This window comes from Diplotaxodon limnothrissa, linkage group LG17 (genome assembly GCF_057381915.1).
Source record: "Diplotaxodon limnothrissa isolate DT_005_m linkage group LG17, D_limnothrissa_male_GT1.1, whole genome shotgun sequence".
Lineage (NCBI taxonomy): Eukaryota > Metazoa > Chordata > Actinopteri > Cichliformes > Cichlidae > Diplotaxodon > Diplotaxodon limnothrissa.
In genome coordinates this window covers 9936826-9964003 of record NC_140612.1, presented here as the reverse complement: position 1 = coordinate 9964003, position 27178 = coordinate 9936826, and the positions used below count along the sequence as shown (strand labels likewise).

The following is a 27178-nucleotide window of genomic DNA, read 5'->3' as shown; positions in this document are numbered from 1 at the left end:
ACTCGTGTGAAGCAATAATCATCATTGTCACGATATGAGTCTGCTAAAAGGTCGGGTGATGTCATCACTGACCCCACCTCCCGACACCACATCAACCCAGATAACAGAGCGACCACTGAGCTCGGTGTTTGGGGGCATCGGCACTGCACACTGCAGAGTCTCTGCATGATATTTTTGAGCAGATGACAGGAGGAGGAAACGCGAGTCCTTCCTGACCAAAGGCAAGTCACACAAAGCCCAAAACACCTGCAGTGTCAGTGCGGTTCTGATGCCCCCTTGTGCTCAATGTGGACACCAGTAGTGTCCAAAATAATGGTGTCACATGTTGGAGGTGGTGGTTACGTGGCTCCAAAACAGCCTCCCTTTTCAAAGTAGCAGAGTTGATTACATAACAGTCTCTGTTAGACTGAAACAAAAGTAATAACAGCTCGAAATTTATTCTCCACACTCCACCACAGCTGTGACGGCTGGAAATGTTTTTAATTAATGTAATCCACTACTAAGTGGCACCAAAGTGATCTTTTCACGGCTGTTTTGTGCCCGGGGTTCCAAACAGCCGTGAAAAGAGCTTGTGTGAAAACACGGACCAGATCCTATAAAGCGCTGCAGCACTGACGTCATCTGGAGGCCTTGTATCTGCTTTGTAGAAGCAGATGATTACTCAGTCACATAACTCAGAGTGGTGACTTAATATTTCATCGCGCCTCAAGCCCCCGTGATCTTCACGTCCAAATGAGAACAAATGCCGTCAGGAATACTGGTCATGTCCATCCACTGAGGCATGAGCATGAGTGGAAATTGGTACTAAAGATCAAACCACTTGTTTAAGTTGAAAAGTAAGATCAGAGCTGGAGGCTGATGACTTCAGTGCCAAGGTGCTCTTTCAAAATAAAAGTTTGCAGACTTGCATGAAGTTACAAAACCCCTGATCGTAAATAGAGGGAGTTCAGATTGAAATGTCAGCTGCCAGTGTCGTGCAGCCTGTCACTCGGAGCCCATCAGAAAGATGCAGGGATGCATGTCAGCGCTCAGTTTGACTTCATGTTTGTTCCCTCCTCATCAGTAAGTCGTGCTGCACCTGAGCATTACTACATAATTTCTTCTGTTATCTGATGCTGATTGTCTGTCCTCTACTGTCTGTAAACCTGTCTTATAGCTGAAGATGCTGTTCTATTTACGAAATAAAAACATTTTTAAAGAAACTGGTCTGTGGCCTCCACTCATTTAAAAACAGTCGTGGGAAGTTGGACCCTCACCAAAGGCAAGTGGAGCAGCTTACCACTGATAACGCTCCATGGAGTTAATGAGGGAGAGGCGGCACAAGAAGTGCAGCACATAGCTGAGAGGAATGAACACAGACTCCACCTACATGAAGATCCATGAACATGCTGGGATACTGTCCATTTTTATTGCTTTCATCAATAATGTGAAGTGCTGCAGTCGTAAAAAGAAATTCCCTCAGTGTGAGAATTTTTAGGCAGAAAACCAGAGTTTAGTGCAACCTTTCAGTTAGTGTTCATGTCCTCATGTCACATCCTAGTAAGCTACACTCTACGCCCCTTTTGTTCTCAAAACATCCCCAACCCTTTAAGGCATGGACTCCACTAGACCCTTGAAGCCGTACTGTGGTATCTACAACCCTAACCCTTACTGACAGGGGTGTGGTCATACTGACTGACAGTTTGTCCCAAATAATGCCTGCTAGACCTGGTCTGCTATGAATCACCACACTGGACCTCTTATATGTGTGCATCCATGCTGTTGGAGTGTATTAGTAGTACAGATCATTTCAGAAGTGCTCTGGTTCATTGCTTAACACCAATTGGTTCTTAGTTTATAAATACCAGTCTTCTAACCAAGCTAAGTAGGTTAGCTGAGAATGTAGCAAACCATCCTAGCATCAAAAACAAGCGCCAGCACTGAAGCTTCAAAATGCAGGGGCCCACACTGAGTGAGATCACCATGATTTAAACAATGTATGAACAGGAACTGGCACGAGGTAGTCACCAACCCATTTCCTTTATTGTGAGCACAAACACACGCCTTTAAGTTTCCGGCTGTTCTGTGTTTAACAGGCTTAACAAGCTTAACGGAGTGTGTTGAACAAACAGTTTCAGCGAGTGAGAAGTGCTGCAGTGGCTGCACCTGTAAAAGCAGGTGCACGTGGACAGTCTCAGCGGTTTCCAGCGTGAGGCAGCGATGCTCACGGAGCGTGAAGCCCAAGTCACAGTCGCGTGGATGAAGTTAAGATCCTCGGTGAAGCAGGCATTTTCACATCCCGTCACACAGCATTTAGGGCTCGGCACAGGCGCGCAGCTGTTCCCCTAATGGGAACAGCTGAGCCTGCGCGGAACACTGAGCTCTGAGGGAGGCGACGCCAGGACACGACAGCCACAAACACTCAAAACACAGGCGCATCAGTGACGACACGGGACAGTTTACACTTTAAAAAAAATTTATTACAGAATTTGACTAGTTTATTATTTTACACCTACAAACAATCCAGGAAATGTGTTCATACTGACAGTTTTAGTCTACAAGATCTCAAAGCACACCGGTTGGTGAGAAGAGAGCGATCCACTTCACCGCCGTGTCTGTGGCAGATCACTCCCTCACTGGATTTACGCGGATGCAAACCATCTGTCCGCCAAAATCTCTCCGTGACTGACATTTCATCCTTCCGGAGCTACTCTGAACCGAGAGACAAGTGCGTGCAGAAATGCTGCACATGAGACTGACTCGTCACAGAATGCACTCTGGAGTGCTTGCAGCAGCAGAGTGGAGGGTTAAAGGAGACCTGTGGTTTTTTGTTTTAACTGTGACAGAGAGGTATTGTGAGTGTGAATAATGGAGAGTTTGGAGTCAGTCTGGAAGCACAGAGTGGCCAGATTTTAATTAATAAAAACAACTTGTGCTCACGTTGTCAACTTGACGCAACCTTTCCTGTACAGCGATGCTCTTTCACCCCTCCCTGAAAAGCCCAGACTGAAGCAAAGAGCCTCTGATCAAAGAGTAATCTGGCTCGAGGAGTGGTAGCTTTTGGTGCCAATTCAGGGAACCGACACGTGTTTGATGACTCAGCAGCAACTGTATAAGTCGGCGCTTGTAACAAGCCTCCTCAGAGGAGTTTAAGCCATTAATGAGAAAGCTGTTAATGTGCCCTGACATGAGCTGAACTTGTCAAAGTTAGGAGGGTTTAATCTGCTGCGATGGCGAGAATGCGAGAGCAGAAATTCAAGAGAAAAGCTCCCCACTCTTTTGTTGCTACAGTAAGGCGTTTCTTTCCTAAACGTGACCAAAATGCCACTGAGAGCTGTAGACATAGACGGGTCTCTGTGGCGTTGCAATCAACCCCCTAGCCTGTGTCTAATGTTCAAACTGCCTTTTTTCCTTGCTCATTCATTAGTTTTCATCTTAATTACAATTAAAGATCAATAGAAATCCCCAGCAAAGATATTTATGTGGTAAATAATCAGATACATTTTGAAAATCAACATTTTTTAGAATTACTGATGATTATTCTGTTGTAACCCTACTTTCTTCAAGAATCCTTCAGACAGTACTTGATAGAAAAAAAGTTTCATTTCTCATCTAGAAATTGTTTAAATACACAAACAGTAAAGAAACTAAAGGCAGGACTCAGTCTAACACAAAGACAGGATTTCGCCAGGTTTAACCATCACTGCACCTCCGACAAGCCTGATGCCGACCAAAACTGAAAGGAGAGATTATTCACTGACAGCAGAAAGAGAATATGGATCTGCCGATGAAGACGAATCCAGATCAGCTTCTAGTGGAATAAAACACTTGTTTGTTCTCTCTGCGTAAATCACACTTGCTGCACTGCAGACTGTATATTTCCCCGATGGTCATCCACACCCCCACTGCGGTGGTTTCATGCCCCCCGAAACTTTGAGAAATGCTGACATGTAGGCAAGAATTGCTGAGTAAAAAGAGCCGCTGTACATGATAGAAGTTCTAGCAGGAAGACATCCAGCAAACACGCGGCTGCCACATCTGTCTCAGACTGACCCAAACTCTTTGTCGAACAGATGATTTAAATCCTGCGGGAGGCCAAAACTGGCTCACACTGAGTAGCTTTCCCTCCAGCTCTTACACGTGCTAGCCCTCTTCTACCTTATAGTGTAACTGTGGCTTTGATGCATTTACTGGCTGCCTCCCTCCGCCTGCTCTTCCTCCTCCACCAGCTCAACCAGAGGAGCGTGGCGGTTGGCCTGAGAGCCCTCGCTGAAGAGAACCTTCTTGATCACACCTGACTTTGGCGCCCGGATCGTATGCTGCAGAGGCAAATACAAGAGGTGACATCATTAGAAACTCAGCAGTGTGTGTACACCGGCTAAAAGGCAAGAATCATCAGTGCCTCACCTCCATCTTCATGGCTATCATGACCATCAGTGGGTCTCCCACAGTCACCTTATCTCCGGCCTTCACCAGCACCTGGACACAGGAAAAGAGACTCGTTCACTCGTTCAATACAATAAAACCAAACCAATAATGTCACTCAGAAATAAAAAAGAAGTAACACACACAGTATTATGACTTCTTCCTTCATGCCTCCTCCACAGTCTCATTCCTCCGGCTGCTAGTGGATTTGAGGGAAGCAGTGATACACCCAGACATGTCCCCATAAATGTAATAAACAAGGCAGAGGGATTTACTATCACTCTCCAGTCATCACCAGTTGCTTAACTTGTTGTTAAGCAGCATTTGCATCTGTCTGAGCAGCGAGTTAACTGGAGGCATGAAGCAGAGACATTTTGTTGTCTGCTGATTTACAGCAGGTGTTAAAAGAAGCTGACAACATTAAGCAAAGTTTATTTGTTACCTTGTTACGAGTTGAAGAAAAACTGGGGCAAAAACTATGATTGTCCTTATTTTCTGCTGTACATGATTACATGCTGATGCTGTTCAAGCAGCAGCCAATCAAAAGAAGCTAAAGCTACTTTTTCAAACAGTGGATGAACTAAAGAGATATACCAAGGCCCAGAAAGATGTATAAGAGCTCCAAACTATGGATCATGCAAAGATATTCTAGCAGAGTCCCAGATAAAAACATACCAAACTAGAAATGTGATTATTTTCCTATCAAAATTAAGCTAAACAGACTGATACTATTCTAACCTTTGTATAACAAAGGTTAGAGGTGGGATCACTTACCATCAGGACTAGGAAATATTCACCCTCTGAAGCATGTAAAGCTAATAATAAACAGACTGAACCTTTATGTCTTACAGCTGTCTAATTATAGTAATAAGCCTAAAAGGCACCCATACAGTAGATGTGGGTCTGTTTTTTAAATACCAGAAAGTACTAAGGTCTAAACCACTTACTGGCTCAACATTTATCCTCACAGCCATGACAGTGGCATCGATCTTTTAGCTAATAATCAGCAAAAAGAACAGAAAAAGGTCAGCATATTTCCTAAAATGCCAAACTTTTGTACCCTGACTGGATGGAGTTTGTGGCCTTAGGCTCCACTCATCAATCAGAATCCTTTATTTATCCCTAAGGAAATTATGTCATGGACTTTGGGTTACTGATGTCAGAATAGTGGCTGTGATTTATGTATTTTTATGTGTCCAGATACAAAATAAAGCTGAAGAACAAAATAAGAGTTGTATGGAATTTTTCATCCGCACTGTGTGTGTCATTTCCACATATTAGGACATCTCGTGTCATACTGGTTCAGCACTGACACATTCAGAGTGGATTGTCTGACTGTAACGTCTAAAATTATATACATAAGCTCTTCAGCTTGAAATTGACTAAGACTGCATTTTAACTGGTAAAGAAACTTTACTGGACAGCTTTTTACCCTCACAAAAAACTATTAAAACTTCAAATTGAACTTTAAAAGTAAACTTTAGAAAAACACGAATATCCTTTACGCAAAAGAAAAAGTCACCTTCTCTATAGTTCCAGTCATGGGGGCCACGGCTCCACCCTGAGCTCCTGAACCGCCAACACCAGCCCGATACTTTGGCACGGGAACAGACACCTGAGAGCTTCCCTCCTGCAGCGCAGAGGTAAAGACGTCAGAAAGTGCAGTGACAGCTCGCTGACAGCTGAGGTGAGAGGACCGAAACAGGTTTTTAATTCCCCCTGATGTCAGACTGTCAGAGTGATGTCAGAGTGGAAACAGAGACAGTTTGCGCGGCGACAGGTGAGACGAAAACATCTTTGAACCTCCAGAAGGAGCTTTTGCATAGGCAAAAAAAAAAAAAGGTTAAAAAGGCCACTTTTTCCTCCACTTCTGTTTAAGTCACTTTTCTATGTTTGGGAAACATTTAAGCCTTGTTTGGGCCATCAGTCACCAAACATCAAAGAGTTTTGCATAGAAGACACTGCAAGCAACATGATAGATGATAACTTGGATTTCAGTGGTTTTGAGGAATATGCAAAATAGAAATCTGTATACTGTGCATGTCAGATACATACAGTGGAGAACAGGTGCACCGTGTTGTCCAGGATCACAAGTTTAGGGCGGGACTCGACGCCATTGACAGTACAGTGCAGGAACGATGCCCCGCCTTCCATCTCCACCTCCCCTGTGACGTGATTCACCTCGTCACCAATCTTAAAAAGAAAGCAGAAGTGATGCATTTGTGGGAAGTAACCTGGGTTTGTTTAAGCACCGACATCCCACATTGTACTACTGTTATTTACAAATTTGGAAAAAGAAAACTTTTAATAAATACCCAAAATATACAGATTATAAAACAGAATTAAGTATTTGTAGCAAAAAAAAAAGTTAACTTTCTCAGCTCACCTGCATACTGTAGCTCCCATCCTGGTTGTACATGATGACCACATCAACTTCTAGATGGAAAAAAACAAAACAAAAGTGTTAAAAACAGTCTTGAGATAGAGGCGGGAGAGACTGACACAAAGTCTTTAGTTAAATACAGTGGGGCAAAAAAGTATTTAGTCAGCCACTGATTGTGCAAGTTCCCCCACCTAAAATGATGACAGAGGTCAGTAATTTGCACCAGAGGTACACTTCAACTGTGAGAGACAGAATGTGAAAAAAAAAAATCCATGAATTCACATGGTAGGATTTGTAAAGAATTTATTCGTAAATTAGGGTGGAAAATAAATGGTAAATGGCCTGTATTTATATAGCGCTTTTCTAGTCCCTAGAGACCCCAAAGCGCTTTACATATCCAGTCATCCACCCATTCACGCACACATTCACACACTGGTGATGGTAAGCTACATTGTAGCCACAGCCACCCTGGGGCGCACTGACAGAGGCGAGGCTGCCGGACACTGGCGCCACCAGGCCCTCTGACCACCACCAGTAGGCAACGGGTGAAGTGTCTTGCCCAAGGACACAACGACCGAGACTGTCCAAGCCAGGGCTCGAACCGGCAACCTTCCGATTACAAGGCGAACTCCCAACTCTTGAGCCACGATCGCCCATAAGTATTTGGTCACCTCAAACAAGGAAAATCTCTGGCTCTCACAGACCTGTAACGTCTTCTGTAAGAAGCTTTTCTGTCCCCCACTCGTTACCTGTATGAATGGCACCTGTTTGAACTCATCATCTGATTAAAAGACACCTGTCCACAGCCTCAAACAGTCAGACTCCAAACTCCGCCATGGCCAAGACCAAAGAGCTTTCGAAGGACACCAGGAAAAGTATTGTAGACCTGCACCAGACTGGGAAGAGTGAATCTACAATAGGCAAGCAGCTTGGTGTGAAAAAATCAACTGTGGGAGCAATCATCAGAAAATGGAAGACATACAAGACCACTGATAATCTCCCTCGATCTGGGGCTCCACGCAAGATCTCATCCCGTGGGGTCAAAATGATCATGAGAACGGTGAGCAAAGATCCCAGAACCACACGGGGGGACCTGGTGAATGACCTGCAGAGAGCTGGGACCAAAGTAACAAAGGTCACCATCAGTAACACACTACAACGGCAGGGAATCAAATCCCGCAGTGCCAGACGTGTTCCGCTGCTGAAGCCAGTGCATGTCCAGGCCCGTCTGAAGTTTGCCAGAGAGCACATGGATGATACAGCAGAGGATTGGGAGAATGTCATGTGGTCAGATGAAACCAAAGTAGAACTTTTTGGTATAAACTCAACTCGTCGTGTTTGGAGGAAGAAGAATACTGAGTTGCATCCCAAGAACACCATACCTACTGTGAAGCATGGGGGTGGAAACATCATGCTATGGGGCTGTTTTTCTGCCAAGGGGACAGGACGACTGATCCGTGTTAAGGACAGAATGAATGGGGCCATGTATCGTGAGATTTTGAGCCAAAACCTCCTTCCATCAGTGAGAACTTTGAAGATGAAACGAGGCTGGGTCTTCCAACATGACAATGATCCAAAACACACCGCCCGGGCAACAAAGGAGTGGCTCCGTAAGAAGCATTTGAAAGTCCTGGAGTGGCCTAGCCAGTCTCCAGACCTCAACCCCATAGAAAATCTGTGGCGGGAGTTGAAAGTCCGTGTTGCTCGGCGACAGCCCCAAAACATCACTGCTCTCGAAGATCTGCATGGAGGAATGGGCCAAAATACCAGCTACTGTGTGTGCAAACCTGGTAAAGACCTATAGTAAATGTTTGACCTCTGTTATTGCCAACAAAGGTTATGTTACAAAGTACTGAGTTGTATTTTTGTTATTGACCAAATACTTATTTTCCACCCTGATTTACGAATAAATTCTTTACAAATCCTACCATGTGGATTCATGGATTTTTTTTTCACATTCTGTCTCTCACAGTTGAAGTGTACCTCTGGGGCAAATTACTGACCTCTGTCATCATTTTAGGTGGGGGAACTTGCACAATCGGTGGCTGACTAAATACTTTTTTGCCCCACTGTACGTCCCTCAGCTGCTGCTGTCTGCTTTATTTTTAGCTTTTCGGTGACACTTTTTAATAGAAACACTGAATAATGAATACAAGTTCCTTAGTAATGTGTCACAGACCAGACAGGCTTTAATTTAATTTTTTTACACAATCATTAAATCGGATTATGAGTCAGTCCCAACTGTCCTCGACTACAAATTAACACATTTCTACAATTTCATTCATTCCTGTCGTTCTTTAGATTTAAAACCTCCAAAAACAGTCCAGTGACTAAAACCCATAGCCTGAAGTCACCACACGCACATGCTTATACACGTGTATCTGTATCAACTGCATAAAGACGAATCAGAAGCAAAAAGAAAGCCACTAGCATCACTAATAAAAATCACTCTTTTTATATCAGTTTTGTTGATTAGATTTCCATTTACTTGCACACACATTTAAACACAGATCTTTGTTTAATCTAATGATCATAAATAATTGAAAAGCTTAAAAGTTCTGTTAAATAACGGAAACCGGACAAAGATGTTCATGCTTACATGCCCCCAGTCTGAACCAGTGTGTATCCATGCCCACATGTGGAGCACATATATGCATTTCTGCAAATATAAAATCCAGATCTCTGTTGAGCCAAGAACTAATTAATAACTGTTGTCGATCTTTCCGAGTTGACTTTTAATAACTACTCCTTGACTTTCAGACCCCACTCCTACAAGACTCAAAGAAATTTCACCATTAATTAAATGTGACTAATTTACATTCACCTTTTATGTACCACAGGCCTTTAGGCTGGTAGTAGTTAAACCATTACTTAAAAAGTCATCACGTGATCCAGCTGTGTTAGCTAATTACAGGCCAATGTCCAACCTTCCCTTTATCTCAAAAATCCTTGAAAGAGTAGTTGTCAAGCAGCTAACAGACCATCTGCAGAGGCGCGAGTTTCAGTCAGGTTTCAGAGCTCATCACAGCACAGAAGCAGCTTCTTCCTGTGGCCTCTGACAGCAGAAACACCTCAGTGCAGCACTTGACACCTCTGATGACAACATTTTACTAGACTAGTCTAGACTATGCTGTTAGTGTTAAAGGAAACATGCTGCACTGCTTTGAATTGCATCTACAGTAACTACAGTTAGGTTCATAAATATTTGGACAGAGATAACGTTTACTAATTTTGGTTCTGTACATCGCAACTAATTACCAATAATTCAATGGGTTAAACAAAAAGATTGCATAAAAAAAATCTGAGGAACTAAAGCAATTTTTAAACATAATTTCTTTCTTTTAAGGGGCTCAAAAGTAACTGAACAAATTAAATAACTGAAAATAAGTCCTGAACTCATGGACTTCACCAGATGCTTGGTTTCCTCCTTTTTAATACTCTGTCAAGTCTTTACTGCAGCAGCTTTCATTGCAGCTTAATTGATGTTGACATAAGGAAGGAATTGCCCACACCTGCCCATGAAATAGCCTTGTGACCCCACTGTTCAATTACTTTAAAAAGAGGCTTGCACATATTAAGGAGCTGAAACTCCTAAACACTTCATCCAGTTTGAATGTGGATACCCCCAAATGAAAACGGAGAGTCTACATATTATGTCCATGTCTACTGTATAACTATAATTAGAATATGTTTCAGTAAAAGGGGGGGAAAAAAAAAACCCTAAACTTGTCAGTGAGTATATGGACCTAAGTGTGCTTCACGTCATGTACACAAGGACTCCTCCTGACACACAGAAGTCAGTGAGAAAACACTGCACACATTTGCATTGCTACACAGATGATACCCAGCTTTATCTGTGAAACCTTATTAAAAGAATAATTAAATTACAAGCGTATGTTAAAGACATAAAACCCTGGCTCACCTGTATTTTCTTCTAAATTCAGATAAAATTGAGGATACTGTATTTGGCCCCAAATATTTTAAAAACATGATATCCAACCAGAATTTTACTCTGGATGGCTTCTTCTAAAAGAACATAACAGGTAAGAGTACAAACGGGGATTAGAAAGAGATCGGGTTTCCCCCATATTACCTTTTCTTCATTGGCTCCAAGAAAAATCCACAATTACATTTAAAATCATGTCAATAATCAGGCCCCACCATACCCTTGCCTAAGAAGCCCCACATCACCGGCCTGAATGACTACAGACCGGTGGCACTCACCCCAGTGGTAATGAAATGCTTTGAGAAGCTGGTCCGCAGACACATCACAGCAGCCCTGCCCCGCAGCCTGGATCCACACCAGTTTGCCTACAGAGCAAACCGATCCACGGAAGACGCTGTAGCCACAGCACTCCATGCTGCATTAACTCACCTGGAAGAGCATGGTAGCTATGTGCGGATGCTCTTCGTGGATTACTGCTCAGCTTTTAACACCATCCTTCCACACAAACTGGTGGCCAAGCTACAAGACCTGGGGCTTCCATACAGCACCTGCATGTGGATCAATAGCTTCCTCTCGGGCCGTAGACAGAGAGTCAGAGTTGGCCATCACACATCCTCAGCCCTGAGTCTCAGCACTGGCTCACCCCAGGGCTGTGTGCTCAGTCCACTGCTCTACTCTCTCTACACACACGACTGCACTCCTCGCCACCACAGCAACATCTTTGTGAAATTTGCAGATGACACCACAGTGGTGGGGCTCATTTCCAAGGGAGACGAGTCTACGTACAGAGACGAGGTGGAGCAGCTGACGTCATGGTGTAAGGCCAATAACCTCCTCCTCAACACTTCAAAAACCAAAGAACTCATAATAGACTTCAGAAGGAAAAAGGCAGAGATCCAACCACTATTCATAAATGGGGACTGTGTAGAAAGGGTGGCAAGCTTCCGCTTCCTGGGAGTCAATATAGAGGAGAACCTTTCCTGGAGTGTGAACACCTCCGAGCTGCTGAAAAAGGCCCAACAGAGACTGTACTTCCTGAGAATTCTCAGGAGGAATAACATCACACAGAGACTGCTGGTGTCCTTCTACAGAGCCACCATTGAGAGTGTTCTAACTTACTGCATATGCATCTGGTACACTAGCTGCACAGGGGCTCAGAGGAAAGCACTCCAAGGGATCATTAACACCGCCCAAAAGATCACTGGCTGCCCTCTCCCCACACTGGAAGTTCTACACAACGCCCACTGTTTTAAAAAGGCCCAAAACATCATAAAAGACACCTCACATCCTGGCCACTCCCTGTTCGAACTGTTGCCCTCAGGCAGACGGTACAGGGCAATCAGAGCAAGGACTAATAGACTCAAACACAGCTGTTATCCAACTGCAATAACACATCTGAATACTACAAAAAAATGTCCATCACACCACTCTTGTGTTAATCTATGCACGGTCTGAAGCATGTGTGTGGGAATGTATGTGAATGTTTTACTGTTATATCTTATTAGTATTTTAAGTATTCTATCTATTTTATTTATTGAATTTTATTGTTTTATTTATATTTTGATATTGCTAGGGATGATGCAATGATCGGGGACCATTCTTAATTTCGTTGTTCTCATGACAATGACAATAAAGTTTCTGATTCTGATTCTGATTAACAGCCTAAGTCCAAGTACCATAGTGTCCAAACAGAGCACTTTGCTCTCAGACTGCAAGCTTACTTGCGGTTCCTAGAGTTTCTAAAAGTACAAAGGGAAGCAGGCACCTGTCCTGTGGACCCAGTCTGTGGAAGACACCCTTTATTTTTAAAATTAGACTCAATCCATTCGTTTTTTAATAAAGCGCACAGTTAGGGCTAGATCAGGTGACCCTGAAGGCTTGCCTTAGTTATGCTGCTACAGGCTCAGACTGCTGGGGGCTAGCTATCAGTCTAGACTCATAATAAATGTAGTGAGACCTTTGAAGGAATCCATTAGGTGGGCTATCACAGATTACTGTCACTAGTTTCACACTGAATAAAAAGTAAAATCACAACCTTCTCCTGACTTACGATGTTAAATAATGTTTAGAAAAGAATTTCTGCAGAACCGACACACATGGTAAGGTTGACCTTTTCCTTATAAAATCTCAGAAATTCATGATCTGACCCTATCAGACATTTGTATTAACCTGCCAGTCATTGCGATTTAATATCTGGCAACAGAGTCACAGTATGGCTGTCACTTACTTTTATCTCCCACCTGTAGTGTCACATTTCTGTTAAACAGGATGTTGTTTCTCCAACCACAGCTAGAGCCAAATGGGGAGAAAGGATCTGGAAAACACAGATGCACAGGACTTAGATTTTCAGCTGTAATTTGTCCTGATCCAAACAATATCATCTCTGTCTCCTCACCAGTGGAGCTCTGGGTGAATCCCAGTGTGTGGTTCCTCTCCTGTAGTATCAGGCCGAGGGCTGCCTGACAGATTGTTGCCCCAGAAGGTGCTTTCGGAGTGGGGAAGAGCTCAGCGTAGTGCTGGGGGATGAAGCTGGTGCTCACATTTCCAGCCTCGAACTCTGGGTGGCCCGAAAGATTCAGCAGGAAATCTATGTTGGTGTTTAGTCCTACTATCTGAGGGCACAGAAGAACAGACAGGACGCAAAAACATCATTTTCAAGTGTTCGGCACCAATTTTTGAAGCTCGCACATACAGTGGCTATATGAAAAAAATTTAAATCCTGTGCTCATTAAAAATAAAAAAAAAATAAAAAATCAGCAGCACGACATGCAAAGCATCATTTAAGAGTGTGCATTTGTATCTTACATTGTACTGTCGTAAACAATACCGCAGCTTTTTTAAGGCAGCAGATCGGTCCTCTCCCCACACCACCAACTTGGCAATCATTGGGTCATAATGTGCCGAGACCTCGTCCCCTGAAACCAAACACAGATAAAAAGCTCCCACCATTTAACTTTATTAGTGCCTTACTGCAACAGATTCCCATTTCTGATGCTGTGGGCCAGTAATATGTGGGGCTCAGCAGTGAGGAGCTCCAGGACAGAGCTAAAGCTTTGGCACCACACTTGAGAGAACTGAGCAATCCACCATCGTTAGGACAACATCTACCCTTAGCATAGAAACTAATACCCTAAAAAAGAAAAATAAATTTATTCTTTACCCTATTTGTATATATAGTTGACTCCTACCTTCTCTGACGCCAGTCTCTATACGTGTATGTTGGTCTGGTGGGGGAGTGGAGAGATGCAGCAGAGGCCCCGCCCCAGGAAGGAAGTCATTATTTGGGTCTTCAGCATAGATACGAGCCTCAAATGAGTGTCCCCTTAGCATTATGTCTTCCTGAAGGAGAGGCAAGCGCTCCCCTGCTGCCACCTGGAAAAGAATTTCACAAATCATTTTGTCACCTCAAAAACATTCTGCTCTCCCCTTCCTCCCTCCTTCCTCACCCTGAGCTGCCACTCCACCAGGTCAGTTCCAGTGATCATCTCAGAGACAGGATGCTCCACCTGCAACCTGGTGTTCATCTCCATGAAATAAAAGTTGTGCTGGGCATCCATAATGAACTCCACCGTACCTGCACAGAGAGACAGACAGAATGATGGCCCTTTTTCTCCCTGCTTGTGCAAAAGCTGTTTTACTGTGAGTCTGGATCACTCTGGTGCGATGAATGCAGGAGAGGGAGTGTTTTACCTGCTCCAACATAGTTGACAGCCTTGGCTGCTCTAACCGCTGCTTCTCCGAGTTTTCTCCTCACTTCAGGGCTTATACCAGGCTGAAAAAAAATGCCACAAAACACAGAAACATGTTCATTTAAGTGGGAAACAAGCTATTATTTACTTCACTAAATGGAAAAACAAGAAGAATTATTTTTCCAGAAATAGCCGATGGACCTATCACGAGGTTAACCTCAGGCCAAGATCATTTCAGTTAGATGTGTTGATCCAAATGTATTCTTTCTCCTTAACTTTGTTCAAACTTTATCACTCACTTACCCCTGGTGCTTCCTCTATGATCTTCTGATGTCTCCTTTGAACGCTGCAGTCCCTCTCAAACAGATAGACGGCATTGCCATGCATGTCCCCAAACACCTGGACCTCCACATGTCTTCAGGACACAGGAATATGAGAACTATAAAAACTTGTCAACATGGAATTTTACTGTTGACTCATCATATTCTATAACCACGTAAATTTGTTTTTAAAACTGCAATACTAGGGATGGTTATCGAAATCTGTTCTTGTTGAGAACCGATTCTCACTGTTTCAAATCCTTGGAATTGTTTACCATTTTTGCAAACGATTCCCTTATCGATTCCAGTCGCCCTGAATGACGTCACCACGTTGCGGAGCGTCATTCACCTGGCAGGAAACATGGCGGCTCAAACGCTCAAAAGTTTGGTCATACTTTACGAGAACCGATGACAACAGGGCAACTTGCAATACTTGCAAAGTAGATATTTCATTAAGGGAGGAAACACTACGAATATGCAAAAGCATTTGCTCACAAAACACACGATAACCTTAAATGAATGTCGTGTTTTTAATTCCGCTCCGGACTCGTGAATCTCAACCCAGCAGCAGCGGTAACGTTTGCACGTCCTCTCCCGTTAATGCGGCAGGTAAATAATCAACTAACAGTGCATATTATGTTAGCGCGAGCTGCCTTATTACAAAACCTGCCATTACTGTGCATTTAGGCGACCATGATGAGACAGACAGTCTGGCTCAGATGCTGGCAGTTCTCGCTGCAGTCTACCGGTAGCGTATCCTTTCAGGCCAGGATAGACGAATGTCACCGTGCAGTGACTAAGTTTGTAGTAAAAGCCTTGCACCCATTTGCCACAGCAGATGCCCCCGATTTACGGTAAGTGAATGTGTTTAATTGTAGGCAGAGACATTACTGGATATTCTTGTGTAATTGCTACAGAATAATTGATGTTATACTTTGTTATTGCTACAGAAGAATATTTATTTTACATTTACAATTTTTTTCCCCGGGGACCCTGTGACACCCCATTGAAGAGCCGTAGGCTGTAGATCTCTTAAGATCTCACTGCTGGGTTTGTAAGGCCATGTTACTCGTAAATTTCTATCTTGTTCAAAGAGAAGATATAAAACAAAGTTCTAAGCTGATCGACCTTAGTGTTCTCCTTTTTAAAAAGAATCGATAAAGAATCGAATTGTTAAACAGAATCGAAAATGGAATCTGAATCGTGAAAATCTTATCAATACCCATCCCTATGCAATACACTACAGAAATCTATGAGAACAGTACATAGCCTCTGCCGACGGCACTTGATACTAATGAAGAAGAACATAGCAGGAAGAAAACGTTTTTTTTTAAATGCTTTCACAGTTTAAAAGAATGTGAAAGCATTTCACAGAAAACAAAGTTGAATGCAGACTGCGCAGCTGAGCACGACAGCACTACTGCAGAGCACCAGCATTTAAAGCGATGGCACCCTGGAGCTATGACGTCAACTCTGAATGGGTCAGTTTGGGGAGTTACACTAGTGCATCTTGTTGATACCTTGTTTATGTTAATGATTGTCCAGTAACCTTTATGTTATCGTGAATATCCCCAGTGAGGGACAAAAAAGGATATTTCTATTCTATAATAGCTTATCTGTCGGAAACTCACTGTCTGCTACTTTTTTTCCCCCTCTTCCACCTAACGTTAGGTAGTTAATCTGTGGGTCAATATCAATTAATTATGTCTATAAACAGTTGAACCGTGCATCAACCAAGAAACTATGACATACAACCACATTTTTGATTAGTAACTGTCTTTTCTAATTCTGTTTTACTAGTATTAAGCACATGCGCATAGATGAGTTTGTCCTGTGAAGAGGTTCATGTACAGTCATGTCAGCCTGGTTATCATCTGCAGCTGGGAACAACATATCAAACATGAGAGCATGTGCAATCATAAATTCATAAACTGAATCATCTCTAAACTCTGAAAACTTCTGATTTCAGACTGAGTAAAAAAATTATTGTGATTTAATTTGAAGCTTTATTCGAACTTATGGACAGAAGGCATATTTGTTAAATACTACTAGCAATTTAATTTGCATTCCCAAATATTTTTACTTATTTCATTTTTATTCTGATGGTCCTTTTGAGTTATTTTAAAACACATTTGATTATTTTCAAATTCATGTTTCCTGGGTCATTATTCTAATTTGCTGTGGTAGGACGAGACAACAGAGTGATATTTACAGGTGGGTAGACTTGAGCAGGCGGAGCCTAGAACAGGAGGTTAGCCCACAGGAAGTGGAGTTCACAGTTATTAAAACTGTTGTTGACTAATCGAAGAAGAACTGGCAAATTAGTCGACTACCAAAATCATCTTTAGTCACAGCCCTACCTCTCCATCACAAAAACAAGACAACATTTTGGCCACACGGTGGTGCTGAAAACTGCCTAGTTAACAGTTAAATGTGTTACCTGGGGTCCTCCACGAACTTCTCGATCAGCATGACATCATCATTGAAGGATTTTCTGGCTTCCCTCCGTGCTGACTCCAACTGCTCCAAGAAGTCAGAGTCTGAGCGTGCAATACGCATGCCCTGCAAAATTTTAAAGACAGATGAGTTAGGGTGGCAAGAGTTTAAAGACCACTGACTAACTCAAAGCATAACTCTGTTCTGGGCCCAACTTAATGTCAATCTGTCACGGTGTTGACGTGTATCAGCTGATAAAGGCTGGCACTGAGATCAGCTAATCTGCCAGGATTGGACAAAAGCTTGACTTGATGCATCCTCTCACCTTCCCCCCTCCTCCACGAACTGCTTTGATCATCACAGGGTATCCAATCTGGACAGCCTCTGCCTGCAACTTCTCATTAGATTGGTCCTCTCCATGGTAGCCACCTATAATTGGCACGCCAGCAGCTGACATGATATGCTTGGATGTGCTGAAAAACAAAGTAAAATAAAACACATGAGTTGAAACACATGGTTATTATTTATCTTTCCTATAAATTTGGGTTACAGCAAAGAGACCAAACCTTTTAATGCCCATATCTCTGATGGCAGATGAGGGAGGCCCAATAAAGATGATTCCTTCCTGTTTACATGCCTCAGCAAACTCTGTGTTTTCTGACAAAAAACCATAGCCAGGATGGACCGCCTGCAGATACAAAATGTCAGCAGCAAATAAGTAGATTTAAAAAGGAAACACAAAAAACGGTTACAACACAGAAATCAGACATAAGTGATTAAAGAAGGCTAAATACTATAATGAAAAGAATTCCTTACGTGTGATCCAGATTTTTTGGCCACTTCCAAAACTTTGTCCATAGAGAGGTAACTCTGCTGGGAGGGTGCAGGGCCAATATGGTAGGCTTCATCTGCCTTGAATAATAACAAAGCAAATACAGGTTTAAAAAACAAAAACAATGTCATATTTTATCAATTAAAGGCAGCTTCAGGAAATTATAAACAACTACTTCTTATAAAGTAAAAGGATCCAGTGTCTCACCATAGCTACATGCATGGAGTGTGTGTCTGCATCACTGTACACCGCCACTGAGCGTACACCCATCTTCTTGGCTGAACGCATCACACGGCATGCAATCTCTCCTCGATTGGCAATCAGCACCTTTTCTATCCTTCTCACCCCTGGAAAAGACAAACATCACTGCTCCAAACAACCTCAGCAAGGTGAAGGACTTGGACGTACAGTGTGTGCAAGTCAGTATTTGTAAAATTGGAACAAGATCAGTTCAGAGATTAATCAAACAAACATGCTGAACACCATCAGCTCCTGAAATGGCTGCATGTTGCTTTTCTGTGTAGTGCATGTGATTTTTGGACTTTTTGCATCACTCTTAGTGGTTACTCAATCATTTGGAAGTTTTGCATGTATATTTATGCTTCCTCACCTCCTGAAACAAGCCTCACGCCTCTCGTGCTCCATGACAGCTTCCTGTGGAGAGACAGAAATAACAACTTCAGCACCACTCGATACTACATAGGCTGAGCTGCTGCTAGAGCAACACAGCAGTGGCACAGGCAGTTCATCACAATACGCATTCAAGAAACACATTGCAGTCAGAAACAAACTCCAAGCTAATTTGAGCTAGTTAGACAGCATGCGAGGTTGCTCCCACAAATATGTTGTGCTATGTTGTGCTAGCACCATTAGCAACGCTAGCAGACAATTTGCTAGCCATTTAACCTTGGTCCATTCTCATATATATCAGGACAGAGTCTCGGTGTTGAATGCAAATAACATTTTCTGCAGGTCAGAAGTCGTGTCCACAGGCTTAATGCTAGCGCCGTGTGCTTAGCTCGGAGAATAACATTAGATAGCCTCCCAAATTGACACCTGTAAGCTATCGTTAAAAATGAGTGCGCTAATTGTCGAACCCTCTATAAGACAAAACAGCCCTTCAGTGCTCTTAGGTACTCACTGCGTGAATATCCGCAGGCCCTGCAGAGTTGGGAAACTTAAAATAACTGCAGCCATAGCCACCAGCTGCTGAGGCTAGCTGTGCTAGCTAGCTGAATGAGCACCTGAAAAAAAAGGTCTCGGTGCTGGACTGGATAAGCCAACAAGAGAAATGTGATCGACTAAACTGTATATCCCAAAACCACAGCGACTCTCCGGTAAATTTCGTTATCATTATTTTTGACCTCTCCAAGGACTCGTAGGGGCGACAGCCAATTAGAAGGGAAGGATAAGGAGGCGGTGAATAAGCTGCAGTTATCAAAAGTCGTCAGCAGATGGCAGCATTTCTCTGTCGAAAAGCTTGAGAATTAAAAGTTAACAGGGACTCGAAGTACAAATTTTACTGCATTCAGAACGTTGAATGCATTTTTGTTATGCATCCCTTAAATTATTTAAAGTATTATTTTTAATTTTTGTGCAGTAAAATACAACATAATGCAATGAGTATTAGTTTGCCCCCCTTTCTTAAGGTTACAAAGTATGATGAATAGAGACTATTTAATAACGATGTTAGTCTGTACTCTCGCACCCATTTGCTTTTAATGGCATTATTTATAGCTTTCTCGTGCGATTAAAAATATTCCACTCTTAAATTATGAACAATATTTGTTTCAAACGAATATTGAACATGCAGTGAAAAAAAAAAATCAATTAAAATTACACAAGACATTAATGAAAGCAACAACAACAAAAAAAAGAAAGACAACATTTAAAAAAAGTTTTATTTATTCAAATTGTAAATACCAGACAAACCGTCTTTGCTGTTAACAGAAGAATGTGACAAGCCAAATGAAGGTTTAGGAAAAGAACAAGTGAAAGAGCAAGTGTATGAACAAGCCAATAGCACCCCCCACCACCACCCCCAGTCCAGTTTCACAGTGAACTCTTCGCCATTCAAATCCGTTCGTATCCATCTCTGCGGCGATCTCTGACCACAAGGAAGCTCATCAAACTGATAAGAATGAGACACACGACGGCTGCCCCGATGATGATGGGAATGATTCTCTTGTTATAGTCAGCCCAGCACTCCACCTCTGAACCATGGAGAGAAACAGAGCAGCAATTATGTGTAGGATTTAAGTAAAATACCTTTTTTTTTTTTTTTTAATTCTTTTCAATAAGAAATTTAATGTCTAATATTAAACTTTTAACATCTAATGGGATGTCTTTACACACAGTCAGATCATAACAGAGCTCTCATTCTCAAACACGGGACCACAAAAAAGGCTGTAAACCTGAAGGGTTGTAAGATGTTGTCCAATTTGTTCATTTTTTCTGCCTCAACTCTAAAAACCTAACTTTGGGCAGGAGATATTTGGTTTCCATTCATTTGTTTCTGTGAAAGCTAGTCACCTTTTCCATACTGTCCTTGAGACAGGTTGAAGGCCTGCATCTGCACAGGAACCAGCTTGATCTTCAGCTCAGACGACATCAAAAGCAGATTCTCAGACTTGCACATGAAGCTTTGACCGTTAGCAGTTTTGAACAGCTTTTCATGGGCCAACACACCTTTGTAAGTCTTGTCTGTTGGGAAGAGGATGAAGCACAAGAGTAGTTAAATTTTCAGTTTATGCTGGGCATCTGAATCACACACCAGCTGTTTGCTGCGTCTTTTCCTTTGGCTCTTACTGGAACAGTCTTTGCAGACAGGCATGGGAGACAAATGTGCATTCATCTCGATGACGTAGAAAACAGTCTTCTCCTGGGGACAAAAACAAAAACATTTGAGCTGATTCATAAACAACAGAACATTACAGCCTCGATGTGAACGTGGATAAGGCAGACCTAAACTGAGTAAAGCTGACTATGATGTGAAGAAAGGTATCCACAGCAGGCATGAGGATGACACGGAGAGTTCACCCAGCAGTGAATGAGTGTTGTACCTTTTTGAATTTGAACTGCAGGCTGGCACCATTGTCTGGCAGTGTGAGAGAGAGAAGAGCCTCTTCTTTGCCACAGTAACCACTGACCCTAACTCTGGATGGGTCCAGGTCAAAATACCAGGTTTTCTGATTTCAAAAGGAGAAAAGTAAAGGCTCAGGATCAGCATTACAAGTCACCATCTCCTCTCACTTTGTTTGATTTCTGCGTTACATTGAAGAAAAAGACAAGCAAATCTTTCCTTCTGTGCTGGGTCACATCTGGATCAGTCAGTGAAAAATAGGAGCGCCTCACAAATGACTTAGAATCAGATGTCTGTTAAATATTGGAGCCCAATCAATGTCGCGCCCAGTGTCTCAATTTTAATCTATATTATTATAGCATAGAAAGAAAAAAATGATTACACTGAGGTCAGGTGTAAACGACTTTCAAACCGATTGACTCCCATGTGAAACGATCCAACTGTAACTGAAAATAAATAAATAAGCTGACGGCAGTTGGAAATTTTTGCAGTGAGAAACCAGCTTGTGACACCTCACAAAGACATGCTGATACAAACACACACTTTTTGCAAAAACTGCTGAAAAGCAACAAAATAAAATTCATACTAATACACAAAAAGAAGCATGCCATTGACCACACACACACACACACCAGCCGCTGACCTTGTTTTCAGTGACCAAGAACTCTGCTCCCATGGTAATTCTGATGCAGGGTTTCCCTCCATCTTTCTTCACATAGTTTCCTGCACCCATATATTAAAAAAAAACAAAAAACAACAACATAGTTTTGAACTCAAGCATGCAAAATTATAATGCATGCCACTTTCAAATATTTCAGTTAGTCACCTTTAAAGCCATCACATCTGCATCCTTCTCTGAATAGTAGTCAACAAATGAACTGTAGGCCATCTGTTTTGCACACTCATGTTTCCCCAAATTCTTCACGTATGCACAGTGAACTATGAATCAATATTGCTTGCAATTCTTAGCCTTCAAAATATGAAATTAATCAGCATGACAGACGATCATTTGTGTCAGGTTTAAAGGTTATTTTATCTTCCTTACGTCCCTCTACCTCTTGTCCCATTACACCAGCATCTCTTTGTCTGCTGTAAATGAACAGGGGATTTGGACCATGCATATACATGGAATAAAACAGGTGTACCTGTTTGAGGAGTGGCCTCAGATGGCTGCAGGACCGGCCGGTAAATCTGACCCTTGGAGTGAAGCTCAGACTCCAAAGCAGGCTGGATGGAGCCATTAGTGCTCTGAAAGTGGACACCTGGTAGAAGATCACACCTGTTATTTTCATTGTCTGGTCATACCCAGTTTCTTTTTTTTTTTTCTTATCCCTTGCATAAAGTTGTATATCATTTAGAAATGAATAAATAACCAGTGGAAGTCTTCGCAAAATACAACACAGAACCCTCTTTCAGTAAGTATTTACCTGAAAAAGGGAAAAAGAAAGAAAGAAACTGGTCAAATGCATTAAGGGGGGAGTGCAGTAGGTCCACTATCTTGAATGCCCTTCACCCATTAACTCCAGTCCAACACAGCTACTTCTTTATTAACCCAGAGAACCAGAAACGATTGAGCACTCCAGTTATTTGGAACAGTCTGAACCAGTATAGGAGCACAAGTTGGATGAGTTGGAATACTGTTAGTCATGATAATAAGTGGAGCAGTATGGCTCATTTTAAAAGCACAGCTGCAAAGTGCTTTACTGTTCGGATAAAACTTACATTAAAGAAGTCAACATACACTATACACACAAACATGCTTTCAAACATACAGTCATCCATTCATTTGTACTGTGCACATATACTTCTATAGAAAGGTGTGAACACATAATAAGGAAAAGCTAACTTGTAAAAATAAGTTTTCAGCTGCCATTTAAAACTGACTAGCCGACAATGGCTGTTCCAAAGTTTAGTAGCTACAACTGCAAAAGCGTGGCCACCCGTGTATTTAAAATAAATGATCGGAGAGGCCGACAAGGTCTGTGGCAGATGCAGGAGTGACAGATGCAGGAGCCTGTCCATGTAGGTCTTACATGGACAAAAAACCCATCAGCTGATGGGTTTTTTTAATGTTACAGCCAGGGGAGGTTTGAAGCTCTAATTCTTGAGTCAGCAGAGCCTTTTACACACTGCATGCCTTAGCGCTCAGCAGCTCTGTGGTTTGTCACTTTACAGCCAAGTTGCTTTGGCTCCCAAACATTCTTAATATTATTATTTAGCATTTTTGCTCTTCATTAATTTCTGAAGTGTTATGCAGGTAAGTGGGGGGAAAAGGCTGTCTTAATGAGTGTGGTCAACAGTAAAAAAAAATTAAAAGTCAAGTAATTTTAAATGAGTCAACAAAAACAGCATTTCAGAAGGTGCAGAATTTAATGACACAGATAATAGTGCATGCAGCATGAGAAGTACTTCTGCTCAGGTCATACCACTCTTTTTTGTTAAAACCACAGAGTGACAAGCGCGACATCTTTGGGACAGCTAAAGACCACTGTGTGGGAGAGGAAACCAGCGCAGTCTCATATATGACGTTTACCACACTACACTCTTGCAACGAAATATTACCATTTAAACAGAAGTGGAAACAGTAGTATCAAAAAGAGTGAGAGTAAAACAATTGAAAATGGAAGAACTTTGGTTTTGACATGTAAATAAAAAACAATCCTGTCAAGTGAGTTTAAGGTCACCTGTCTGTGGATGGTTGAACTCCACTTGAATGCTATTAGACTTACCTGGAATGACAGCAGCCAGGAAGAAAAGATACCATCCACCTCGGTGGCCTTTTAGCATCGCAGTTAGAAGACAAAAGAGAATAGCCATGCCACTGGATCAGAAGTGCAGCAGCTGTGCCTTGATGTCTAATTGTGAAACTGTTGAACACCTAACACCTAAATGAAGGGTGCAAAGGAAGTGAAGTGACAAAGGGGGTGGGGCAGAGACCGCTGCCTCACTCAGCATTGACACATCTGAAACTTGTTTTAAAAAGACAAGTTTTAAAGCCTTCCAGCTGTTAAATGCAAGTACCTTTGTATTTAGTGTTCAGAGAAATCAGGTTTTAAATTCTATGAAAGTGTTCTGTTCAATGAATTCCTAGTTTTTAGGGAAAATATTACTGGTCTAGTGAAAAAGAAAAAGATTACAATTCCCAGTCACATATTAAAGGGAAAAAATGAACCAGCAGAGCAGAAACTCTTTTAAATGTCATAATCATTCTGTTTCCCGCTATTAATTTACATGGCACAGGCTGGCACTAAAGTGTCAGTTACAGGAAAAGGGTCAGGCAACACATGAGCATGCTCACAGATTCAGCTGTAGGTGATTGGGGTTGAAAGACTATTTAAACAAGAACACAGAACGACAAAAAAAAAAATTCATCAGACATTAGTTATGTAACCAGGTTTTTGCATATATTTTGTCTTGGAGCATTATCCAGCATGTCTATGTACATGGCATCACAAAGATGCAATAGGATCTGGATATACTGGGTCCTAGTTCAAGCCAATTCAATAAGTCGAGACAAATTCTTAAAGAGTTGGGAGTCGATCAAATAAATAAATCATCTTGATGTCTCTGGTAAAGCAGGAAAAATAAATGTCCTGTGGAATATTCCGAAGTTTAGCCTGGGAGTCAGATGATGTTTCACTTCTCATCCAGAAAGTTTCTTCAGTTCTAAAACTAAAAAGTGAAGAGCCCCAGGTATTTAATCCCTAGTGGGGATTGTCCCTTAAAAGGGCTGTTAACCCATTATTAATCATGTGCCTCATTACATGAGCCAAGGTGTGAAAAAAGGTCGTTACCACTAGAGGTTTCAGGTGAAAACACTATGAGACCTTGTTGCGCCCTATCATGTGACCTACTCACCGGATAAACAATGTCACTTGGGGTTTTGGGGCCTGGCAAGGGACTGCATTGTAGATGGCTGACAGTTGGTATCGTATGCCACTCTCTCTGTTCAGTGATGGCTTCTTTTACTTCTCTATCAATCCATCTGCCTTCTTGTTCCAAAATCGGAACCGTGGCATCTTTGAAAGAGTGACCTTTATCCTTTAGATGCAGATGTAAACAGAGTCTTGTCCTGTCGAGGTCTTTCTCCAATGTAGAGGTCTGAGCACGCCTCACTGTACTGCACAGTGGTTGGCTGAAATTGTTTTTAACATGAAAACAGAACAACACTGCCCACAAGCAGCAAGACTGGTGACTGCATTAAAATACGAAATAGGCACTAGACTTTTGAAAATGTCAAAGCACAGCTCACATAATACCTCTTATCAATCATAAACTTAATATGTTGTCATTTTGCGCCAGCTCAGGTTTCTCAAAACCTGAGATGTCCTTCTCTGAGCTTTCACCTTCCTTTTTAATCAAAAAGCTCAACTGTGGGAAGTTAATTTTTAAAATGATGTTCAGAAAATAGAAATTTTACAAGAAATCCACAATAAAATAAAGAATATCATTGCATTACATCACTTTCTGTTATTTAGCAAGATCTGATGTCCAGAAGCAACAGAGGATAAAAGGAGGAAAAAATGTATGTAGCATGTTTCTTTCATCCATAGCACTTAAATAACCTAAGGTTATTATTAAAGGAACCATTTTTGAGCAATTTATTACTTAAAACATCTCTAGAGCAGCAAAGTGATTAAACCAGAGCCGGAAGCACAAACTAGGAGATAATCAGGAATTAAACAATGGTGCTTAAGCAGGCAGAGTACACATATTGCACCACAAAGGCAAAAAAATGAAAGAGATACAGACCACTAACTACGGGAGTGGAAACAGAAGGGTAACAAGAAGCAGGTGTTGATAGTCAAGACAATGAATTAGGGGAGGGAGTGAAAATTAAACACAACGCACAAGTTACAAATAAGTATCAAAATAAAAGAGGAAATGAACAACATCATGGCTGAAACAGAAATGCAGGAACACGAATAAAGTCAACATGGAGGAATACAGAGGATTAAAAGATGAGGATTAAAACACAATATCTACAAACCAAAACACAGTAGTCAAGTAAACAACTAAAACATGAAAACAAGTAAAACTTAAATCAACATGAAAAAAATAATCTGGGAAAACACAGAGAACCAAATAAGACCAGAAAACGCACTGATAATAAGGAACAATAATAAACACCTTTCTTTTGTTTTCTGTATACTCCTGTTTGTCTATAATCCCCCTTGAATGAATACTGTTTTTATTTATTCCTGCTGTCTTACTCTTTATATATTGTAAAGGAGTAAAATACTCCTGCACCACATGTATAATGAAAGGAAAGCAAATCACAATGCGCAGTAGCGGTTTTAGATATGGGCGACATGGGGCACAACGCACAAAAAAAAAAATGCTCATACTCATGCTGACCCGATGTCATGCCAGCGCATATTGGGAATGGCATAGGCACCGATCGGTTTTCTATCGCCCATTTGCTGGGAGTAATGGCGCCCTCCGTTAGCGATGTGCGCCTGCTGCTTGCGGCACAGGGAGGAGAGGGCAGGAAGGCGGGGGATTCACTGGCTGGCTGGAGCTGCATCTAATAACCAACAATAATATGATACAGACTTATAATTTGCACCGATGTTTTTTCGAAATTCTATACGCGAAAAGTGAGCGCGAAAGCCCTCGGTGCGCCTGCTCGCTGCTGAAGTCAAAGTAAAACTTTATTGTCATCTCTGTTACATACAGTGCAGTATATAGAGAGATGAGAGGATGAGGCTCCAGTTATAGCAGTGCAAGTAAACAAACAAGAGTAAGAAAATAAATATACACTTTAGGACTCGGGGTAAAGGGATCAATAACAATTTGAAATTTATAATTTACAGTTTGATGATTTAAAGTCTCACACACAACCTGTCGAAAGGGGAGGGGGCCGGCTGCTTCCAAATAGAGCACATTTCATTCATAATGATGTAAATCCAAGCCCATCATATTCATGATTTGAATCCTGGGTTGTGCGAAATTCTAGAAATACACCTTAGACAAAGTGAATCTGTGAACTAAGGTGTAGGTCTATTAGATTATGTTGTGGTGATCCTCGGGTTGGGGGATTTGTGTTCATACTGGAGTGCAAAATTAAAAGCAATGGAAGATGG

General features: G+C 41.9%; 2 protein-coding genes across 2 annotated transcripts; both read right to left on the bottom strand.

The window, feature by feature from the left end:
• Positions 1-2471: 2471 nt before the first annotated feature.
• On the bottom strand, positions 2472-19353 carry mccc1 (methylcrotonyl-CoA carboxylase subunit). Its single transcript, XM_085376033.1, has 19 exons — positions 19152-19353; positions 18621-18664; positions 18218-18357; positions 17995-18090; positions 17745-17866; positions 17504-17651; positions 17183-17304; positions 14726-14837; positions 14424-14505; positions 14180-14307; positions 13922-14105; positions 13539-13648; positions 13129-13345; positions 12961-13047; positions 6791-6840; positions 6460-6597; positions 5927-6034; positions 4387-4458; positions 2472-4298 (listed from the first exon to the last, which is right to left on the bottom strand). Exons 1-19 carry the CDS (start codon positions 19205-19207, stop codon positions 4167-4169), a joined length of 2148 nt encoding a protein of 715 aa, XP_085232159.1. The 5' UTR covers positions 19208-19353; the 3' UTR covers positions 2472-4166.
• Positions 19354-20083: 730 nt separating this feature from the next.
• On the bottom strand, positions 20084-23909 carry lamp3 (lysosome associated membrane protein 3). Its single transcript, XM_085376491.1, has 7 exons — positions 23822-23909; positions 22238-22354; positions 21736-21815; positions 21073-21198; positions 20819-20891; positions 20543-20713; positions 20084-20223 (listed from the first exon to the last, which is right to left on the bottom strand). Exons 1-7 carry the CDS (start codon positions 23907-23909, stop codon positions 20084-20086), a joined length of 795 nt encoding a protein of 264 aa, XP_085232617.1.
• Positions 23910-27178: the final 3269 nt, after the last annotated feature.

What these genes read in the sequence shown, in the direction of transcription:
- mccc1 (XM_085376033.1), bottom strand. Translation starts at nt 19,207, where the DNA reads ATGGCTGCAGTTATTTTAAGTTTCCCAACTCTGCAGGGCCTGCGGATA. An exon ending in CCAAAAAATCTGGATCACAC is followed by an intron (nt 17,867 to 17,994) that starts GTAAGGAATTCT and finishes TTGTATCTGCAG; the next exon opens with GCGGTCCATCCTGGCTATGG. An exon ending in TGGTGGAGTGGCAGCTCAGG is followed by an intron (nt 14,106 to 14,179) that starts GTGAGGAAGGAG and finishes ATTCTTTTCCAG; the next exon opens with GTGGCAGCAGGGGAGCGCTT.
- lamp3 (XM_085376491.1), bottom strand. Translation starts at nt 23,909, where the DNA reads ATGGCTATTCTCTTTTGTCTTCTAACTGCGATGCTAAAAGGCCACCGA. An exon ending in TGAGGCCACTCCTCAAACAG is followed by an intron (nt 21,816 to 22,237) that starts GTACACCTGTTT and finishes ATATGGGTGCAG; the next exon opens with GAAACTATGTGAAGAAAGAT. An exon ending in TCTTGGTCACTGAAAACAAG is followed by an intron (nt 21,199 to 21,735) that starts GTCAGCGGCTGG and finishes TTTTGAAATCAG; the next exon opens with AAAACCTGGTATTTTGACCT.